Raw genomic sequence first — 8,279 nt, 5'->3', positions numbered from 1 at the left:
TTGGGTCGGCCTGGTACAGTGGTGTGAAGCAGAACCCGGTTACACTTACAAAGGAAAATCAGTAAACATGAACACATAACACAAGATAACTTAAAGACAGGTTAAGATGAGAACATTTTCCAACAGTCTACTTCAAAAGTGCGCCTGATCAGTGGCACAACAATTTAAATTTAAGACCACATTGTTCACACGACTAATTCTGACCACAAGCAATCTCTCAGCCAGAATATAGAAAATAATTCCTTTTCTGAGAGAAGCAATAATATTTAGAAAAGAAAAAGCTCACGGTATTTGCCTTCCGTTGATATTCACTCATACTAAGTTCTTCATCTGGGTCTGAAATTAGCTTTTTTCTTTTCAAAACTTTTCCATCACTGTCATCACAGTCTTGCTTGGTACAATGCTCTCACCGCTTCCTGTCACATTCATGCATCACTAATTCTCTTGTTTTAACGTACAGTGCTGTGTACCTACTGCCATCCTGTCATCAGGAAATTACATGATGACGCCGCTAGTCACTATACAACACAGACTCTCGGAAATGGCATATTATTTGCAGTCAATTTGTTTTCAAAAAATCGTTTTAGACCAATTTAGTGAAATTGAATAAATTCAACGGGACACTAGTTGAAAAACACTGTTCTACTGCAACGTGTAGATATGTATAAATATATATATTGAAAACATCATAGTAATTTTTTTATCCAATCTTTGTTATCTCCGATAATTTAGTCACTTTCTGTTTTCTTTCTCGTATCTATATTTGTATTTGCAATAAACTAAATATTCTACTATCGTATCTAATGCAGTTTATTAAATTGCACTCTAAAAAGAAAAAAGTTGATCCAACTTAATTGAATTACTTCTGTAGGTAACAAGTAATTCAATTAAGTTGGATCAACATAATTTTTTTAGTTTGTTTAACTTGATAAATTTAGGTCAGTCTAACGCAATTTATTTACTTTATTTCATATACAAATGTTTAATCCATCTTACTTAAATTTATAGAAAGTCAACTCAAAAATGTAAGTTGTTCTAAGTTAAAAAATGAAACTACCCCAAAGTCGTTTATGCATATTTTGTACTTACAATAATGCTTAAATATAAATCACTTTTAAAGTATGTTTTAGCTTTTACAATAGCAGTAAAATTCCTTTACACTACCCAAAAATTCAACTTGGTTATAACAAATCTACACTGCACAAATAGAAAATGTTAAATTTTATTGTGAAATCACAAACTTACAGATTTTTCACAACACATTTTGCACTGAACATACTACACAGATCTTTTGCTTGTCTGCTTAATTGAGTTAGCTTTTAGTAAACTGAACATGGGGTACCCCAAGTCCAGTTCTGGAGAGCTACCATCCTCCAACTTTCAGATGAATCCAATCTCCAAATAAAATTAAGTGCTCATTACTATGCCTCTGCTCAGCTGAGTGTCTGCTGGTGTGTAAATTCAGCAAGGTGGTATTGAAATAGTCCATCTGACATTTGCACATTGATGGCTCTCCAGGACAAACTTTGGACATCCCTGTGTGAGCTTGTAGAATCCAGATGTATTCCTCTGAAAAACAATGTTTTTCAGATTTACCACAAGTCGTCCTAAAATAAAGGAAATCAACATTCTCAATCCCTAAACTGTTTTTACATAAAATGTAAGAACATGTGTGTCTGTTTTTAACATCTTCAAGAACAAACTGAAAACAAGCAATAACATCTACATGCTTTCAAACAAGGTTGTGGGGTCATGGCTTGCAGCATTTAAACCATCTCCGATACTTAAGTTAACTGACATCAGAACAGAATAGTAAACATTAAGCACTGCTTAATCCAAATTGAAAAAAAAATATGAAAAAAACACTGTGAAAGTGTCTGTGAACAATACTACAGCAGCCTACTAATGCTGTGGCTTTAATATGCACAATGTCCCAAAAGAAATTCAAAAAGTTCAGTCCCTTGAGGTTAAGCTTCCAAAACACAGCCCCCTCATGTTCAAACAAAGACAGAAAATAATCTGTCATTTTGCACAACATACAATTGTCTTTACTGAGAGGTCTGAAGTCTTCCAAACAAATTCTGAACTTTAGGAGACATTTTGTGTTGGTCAAGTTGCATGAAGATTTTTTGAAACACTTCAAATGTGAAGCGCAGAGGCTTCGGATAAGCCAGGTTAAGGGCATATATCAAACCCAGAAGCAGGGCACATGCTGAGGCAACTGAAGTCAGGTCATGCAACACCTCCACTCCCTCAATGACAATGCCAATGTCTTCTGGGGATTCTTCCAATCCCTCTCCCTTCTTCCGAATCACAAATATTGCCAGGGTGAGTTGTTTGAGATCCATCTGGGCATCATCTCCACAGCTGCCCTGTAGTGAGATAAACCATATGTTAAACTTGAAGACTGTAACTAATCTGTCAGTTGACAAATAAAAGCCTTATAAATGCAAGCATTAAGTACAAGTGTACAGCTTGTGAATTGAAGAGAATCGTTTATGGCATCTGAAATATCCTTGATAAATTTTCCAAGTTCAAAGTTGCATTAAAAATTGAATAACTCAAAGGGTGATTTTTAAGGTTTTTAGAAAAGATAATACAAGGATGTAACTTTATATGTGTTTTGTCATATTGCAGGTTTTAGCTTAAACAAATTCATAGATTATACATCAAAGCAGAATAGTAGTCCAAGCCAATGGTCATCTTAGGTTGGAAATCAACACAAAATGCATATTTCTGTTACTTATCAGATATTTTGGAGCTGGTATGAAAATAGCATGACTAAAACATTCTTATTAACTTGTTTGTTATATTGGTGAACAGGAAATGAAGTTGATAGTGAAGTTAGATAATGGTCTTTGCTGAATAGCAAAGCACACCACTGTTGGATTTAAGCAGGACATAACCATGTTAAATTTACAATTCTGACACCAAATCTGCCTGATGTATTAAAACAGATGTTTAAATATAGAAAATGCAGGCCAGAATAATTTAAAAAGGTACAAGCAACTGACATTGAATTTTTCAATTTTCCTGAATGGGTTAAGATGCGGCTTCAAACCTTTAAAAGAAACTTACACTGTATTCCTTAATAAGGTCTTCTGGATCCTCTCCAAGAAAGGTGATGAGCCCTTTCAGAACACATTCCCTTCGAATCCCAATGTCCTCCACCTGGAGAAAATGTATTGTTATCAATATTCCATATCTCTGACAAGATTTCTGATGTAACAGTAATATATTCAAATACCATAATGTGCAGCCCACATGTCCACCGGGTTAATAATGCTCTTCAAAATTATGCAAATTCCACCTCTGCCAAAATTTATGCTTCAAGTCTCAATTTGTGAAACTAGACTATTGTTGAGGTTAAGGCTTTTTCTTAGCACAATCTACTAGGACTAATGAATATCATTTGTTGTTTGTATTTTATCTTGCAGCATAAAATTGATATAAGTCTACCATTTAAAAAATTAAAATTTTAAAATAAGCTCAAAAAAATGTACTAAATAGCACTAATTTCTGGCAAGTTGGACAGAAAGGTGTATTTTATGAAATTCATGAATGAACCACAATACAGACTAACTAAATCCACTAAAAATACATAAGACAGTTACTTGCTTTTCTTTGAGTGATATCACCTTTGCACAAAGTGTATCAAGTATTAATAATTAAAACAAAAAGTCTGAAAGTAATTAGAGACTTTAACTTCTTTGTTTTAAATTAAAAATGGTAAATGTCCCCCAGTGTTCCTATCGATGATCCATACCTCATCATAGATTCTCATGATTCCAGCTATTTTTGCACGTGTTGCTCCTCCCTTGGCTTTGATGACTTTAATCAGCTGACTTGAGAGCCTGTCCAACTGGGCAAAGAAAGTCTGCTCAAGGGGAAGAGCCATGAGTCTCAGGAACTCCGCATTAATCTGAGAAACAAAATAAAACTTATTTTGTATCTTACAAAATGACTTAAAGTAAATACTGACCAATCATTCCAAAATCTAAGTAAAAATCCTCAATCTGCATTACTACCTCTTTCTGTTGGAACAGGGCAGGCCATCTGTCCTTGAAATCCTCTATGCCAGGTTCTTCATTCACCACCTCCTGACGCCTGTAGGCAAAGGTATGAGCCATTTTCTCCGCAATGACCTTGTCATTGTTCCTCCTTTTGATTGCTGTCAAGAGTTCAATTCTCTCTTTTTCCATACTTTCTTGTGTTTCTCCACTGGAAAGGAAGGATAGAAGTTGGCTTCAGCTCGTCTTGGCTTCTTTATTTTTGCAGCGGGAAACACTGAAGTACTGGCTTTGGATTTAAGTGCGTTAACAGACAATTCTGGACATCCTGAAACTTGAGTAGAGTCCTGTAGTTTCCCATTTTGTACTTCAGCCTTTGTTTCCAACCGTAGCAACCATTGAATGAACCAGGCTCTTTTAAACATGGATGTTTTTTAATCAAGGCCTCTGCAACTACACAGAACTGTGCGTCCTCTGGATAGGCTCTGTATCTGTAGATCTCTTCTACTAATCTATTTAGGATGTCAGTCTTCATTCGTGGGGTGACTGTCAATATTTTGTTTTTTGCCTGATACTCAGAATTCCCCTTCTGTAGCTGACGTTCAGTGTCATACGAAAACATGGGAATGGGAAAGTTGGCTGGCCATTGTTTTGTTCGCGATGAGAAGGATTCAGGGGAGGAGAGGAGTATAGTGTCATTTGAAGCTAAAGAACTGCTGTCATCTGAGTGAACTGCAGAAGAAGATGGAGCTGTTTCAATGACATCAACAAAAGGTTGAACTGCTTCTTCTTGAATCACCTTGACTGTTCCCAAGTCCACAAGGTCAGAAGTTGAGCTGAGGTTGAAGAAGTCATTACCAAAGTCTTTGTCCATATATTGCAGTCTGATGTTGGTCTTTAAACCAAAGGTATCCTTCACCTTGCTGAGAAGATCATCCAGAGAATCTGGTATGCCATTTGAAAGAGTCAGTTTTTCAGTGTTGCTCTCTCCTAGAATCACCTTCAGTCTTGCAGGTTTTGAACTTGCCATGGCAATCTGAAAAAAGGGCATAAAGATGGCTCCACTGGATGTAGAGGAGCAACAGCTCTAATCTCAGCCTCTCCGAGATGACTGAGCTTCTGACCCCATGTTGAGTGAGAGCTCATCAACCCTTTGGAGGAAATTAATTTCATCTCGTTCTTTGACCACCTATTATTCCTTTTACTTTAAATGATGTTATTTATCGAAACTATTTTTGAATTAGTTTAGAGTATATGTTTTTCATATTATTGATACAATACAGCATATTAACTAATAACTTAACTTTTTTTTCTAAATTAGAAGCTTAGTGAAGCAAATATGGCTTACCTTCTATGGTCTGATGATGCTTGGCTCCAGGCCTGGAGAGTGGGAAAGAGAAATTAACTCAAAGTTCCTACAAACATGAATTGCTTATTTTGTTTTTTGCTTTTTAAGAAAAATGACATCTTATGGATTATTAGCGCAGTCAGGATATTATGCGTTTTATATCATGTCGTCAGTAAGCAGGCTGACAATTGGAACAAATGGCTTCCCTGACTGCAGCTCACGGTGACAAGTGACAAGCAGAGCGCAGTTGCGTCACATTAAATTAGTTTTGCGTATAACACTAACACCTCCGTAACTGTACGTTAAGATTACCCATAAAAAATCAACCTGTCCAGTAGTTCTTGTTATAAAATCTGGCCACCACTGCAGTGCATTAGCTGCTCCCACACTTTGACCCAGTCTAGCTTCCGAAACACGCCAGCAGTTCTCGGTCCACCAGCACCAGCCCTGAACGTCTCCAGTCTAAATCACATTTCATGTTTTTCACTACATACCCGGCTTCCAGCTATTTAAGTTCTTTAGGGTCAAATAAAAAGTACACACTCAAAATAAACGTTCACTAACTAACAGAGCAGTTAAGTTCAAACATGAATAGCGCGGCAAATTACAACTAGCAAATGTGTTCAAAGCAAATAACTGATGATACTTCGACGTTAAAAACAGTTAACTGTTTCAAATTAAAGGTAGAAAAAGTCATTAATATTTTTACACCGTTTAAATAATATTTTGCCATGATGTGTAGAATACTTACTGTTTTACAATCCGGTGGACAGTCGATGGTCAGAAGAAATGGCGGCTGCACAAGCGGTCGGTACAAGAAGTGGATCTGTCTCGGGCAAAGCTTGCGTAATGACGTCAGACGTAAAACTGCATTCAACTTAATTGGTTCACGTCAACTCAAAGTTAACCGTTTGTTTTAGATGAAATGTGTGTCTTTTAAGTTAATTGAACTCATGAAAGTAAGTTGACATAACTAAAGCCAAACAATTAAGTCAGGTTAATGTAAAAAAGGCCATAACATTAACTACAGCCCAAATACACTTTTTAGAGTGTGACCACTGCAGGAATTATGAACAGTCTTAAAATAAGCCGAAATAAATTTGACAACAATGTCAATATCACAGTCAAACTAAGAAGAAAACGAACTCTGCCCAGATTTGAAAATATTTTACTTGGAATATAGAACCATAAATCCTTTTAATTTAAAAAAATACCGAAGCCAATTTATTTTTAAAGTGTCGTTCGTTCAATCAAATTGAAAAGCTTGCAGTCGTCCATCTTCAAACTGATTACATTACATTTTCTTATTAAGGGAGATTTATGTTTCCATAGAAAAATAATAATCCTGTTGTTGGAATTAATTGCAGAAATGTGTATTCCTAATGTATGTGCAGTGTAGGTAAATCTGGAAATACTTTCCATTTTGGTGAAAAATATTCTACGCAGAATAGATAAATCTCTGCTATTACAGGCCCAACCTTTCCTAGGGGGCAGTAGAGAGCAACGTGTGGACGCTGCAGCGAGCAGAACCGATACGAGTTTGTTTCCAGAGTCCAGTGATCAAATATCATCCTCCTTTACATACATGACTGTAAATAAAGACCGGACTAAACATGATCTTTGATCCTGCATATCGATGCTTGATCATTTAAGAAAGGATAACCTATCCTATCTTTAAGGTTTTTAGTGTTTTTTAAGTTTTTACCTGAAAGACAAAGCAAATGGTTAGTGACCAAATGAGCGCAGAGGGTCTACATTCAAAGACTCTGTTCAGGCGGTCAATGACGCCAATCGGTGACGTTGATTCTGGGTTGGAGTTTTCCATTCAAGGAAAACGTGACCAGTGAACAGCTGAGCCAATCAGGAGCAGGCGACCGCCCACTGCTCATTAACTATAGCATTTGAATACTTAGTTGGTTCCTTTTTAGTCTTGAAGTTGAATTATTTTCAAAGCGACTCATCTCAGTTAAAATAAGTCATTAATAACTTATACATTATATAAGTATGTATTTTATATGTGACCTTATGTGTGGAGAACCTTAAATTCTCCTTTTACCAAAATGGAAAGTATTCCACATTTTATTCATTTATTTTTATTGAACAATTTTTTTATGATGTTATTGTCTTAAAATGATGTGTGTGTCTTTAGCCTGTAGGATTTTATTACTTAAGTGCATGACACGTGATCGTGTAAAATTGTTCAAAGTGTTTAATAATTAAAAAGAAAAAAGCAACTAAGTATTCAATCTCTGTAGTTAATGAGCAGGGCGGTCACCTGCTTCTGATTGGCTCAGCTGGTCACTGGTGACGTCATCCTTAAATGGGATACGAATTCAAGTATCCTTCAATGTTAATGACGTCAGTGGGTGACGTCATTTACGTCACCCATTGACGTCATCGACCGCCTGAACAGAGTCTTTGAATGTAGGCCCTCTGCGCTCAATAACTTTTCCTCTCCATTGATTGGACCAGAAGCTCTCATCAGCCTCATCAGTGAGTTTCTTGTAAAAACTATGCAGTTCGCTTTAGCATTTTTACAAAAACATAAATATTGCCTTTCTTTTAATACCATCTCTCCAACCCCTAACATTTAAAGGGAAGATTCAGAAAAAATGAGGAGAAGGAAACTGAACCTCTGGCGTTCAGGAAAAGGTCAGAATGAAGCACCGACTCTCTTAAACTGAATCCAGAACAACTGACCTCCAACCAAATAACGAGATTATTAACATTGCCATTTGAGACAGCCTTATTTATTAATTCGGCCGATGTTTCTAAATGTTAGAAAACAAAGACGACGCGCGACGTCCACTGCGTTGTCAGTAGACGAGGCCCAGTGCTTTGCGATCTCATTGAGATGTCTGTGATTTTCTTTGCGGGCATCTTCGTTATTCTTTTCCTTGAAGCCCTGAATTTTTCAATTC

At 36.5% G+C, this 8,279-nt stretch overlaps 1 protein-coding gene and 1 long non-coding RNA gene across 2 annotated transcripts; both read right to left on the bottom strand.

The window, feature by feature from the left end:
* Positions 1–1,607: 1,607 nt before the first annotated feature.
* LOC129379120 (uncharacterized) lies at positions 1,608–4,206 on the bottom strand. Its single transcript, XM_055059723.1, has 4 exons — positions 4,029–4,206; positions 3,767–3,922; positions 3,079–3,171; positions 1,608–2,372 (listed from the first exon to the last, which is right to left on the bottom strand). Exons 1-4 carry the CDS (start codon positions 4,200–4,202, stop codon positions 2,049–2,051), a joined length of 747 nt encoding a protein of 248 aa, XP_054915698.1. The 5' UTR covers positions 4,203–4,206; the 3' UTR covers positions 1,608–2,048.
* A 138-nt stretch (positions 4,207–4,344) lies between these two features.
* Positions 4,345–6,368, bottom strand: LOC129379119 (uncharacterized). Its single transcript, XR_008608144.1, has 3 exons — positions 6,110–6,368; positions 5,359–5,390; positions 4,345–5,046 (listed from the first exon to the last, which is right to left on the bottom strand). It is a non-coding gene; the product is annotated as an uncharacterized LOC129379119 (long non-coding RNA).
* Positions 6,369–8,279: the final 1,911 nt, after the last annotated feature.

Source organism: Poeciliopsis prolifica, unplaced genomic scaffold (genome assembly GCF_027474105.1).
Source record: "Poeciliopsis prolifica strain line A6 unplaced genomic scaffold, Auburn_PproV2 SCAFFOLD056, whole genome shotgun sequence".
Classification (NCBI taxonomy): domain Eukaryota; kingdom Metazoa; phylum Chordata; class Actinopteri; order Cyprinodontiformes; family Poeciliidae; genus Poeciliopsis; species Poeciliopsis prolifica.
This window is presented reverse-complemented; position numbering and strand designations above follow the sequence as displayed.

What these genes read in the sequence shown, in the direction of transcription:
- LOC129379120 (XM_055059723.1), bottom strand. Translation starts at nt 4,202, where the DNA reads ATGGAAAAAGAGAGAATTGAACTCTTGACAGCAATCAAAAGGAGGAAC. An exon ending in CCCTGTTCCAACAGAAAGAG is followed by an intron (nt 3,923 to 4,028) that starts GTAGTAATGCAG and finishes TTTGTTTCTCAG; the next exon opens with ATTAATGCGGAGTTCCTGAG. An exon ending in ACCTTATTAAGGAATACAGT is followed by an intron (nt 2,373 to 3,078) that starts GTAAGTTTCTTT and finishes ATCTCACTACAG; the next exon opens with GGCAGCTGTGGAGATGATGC.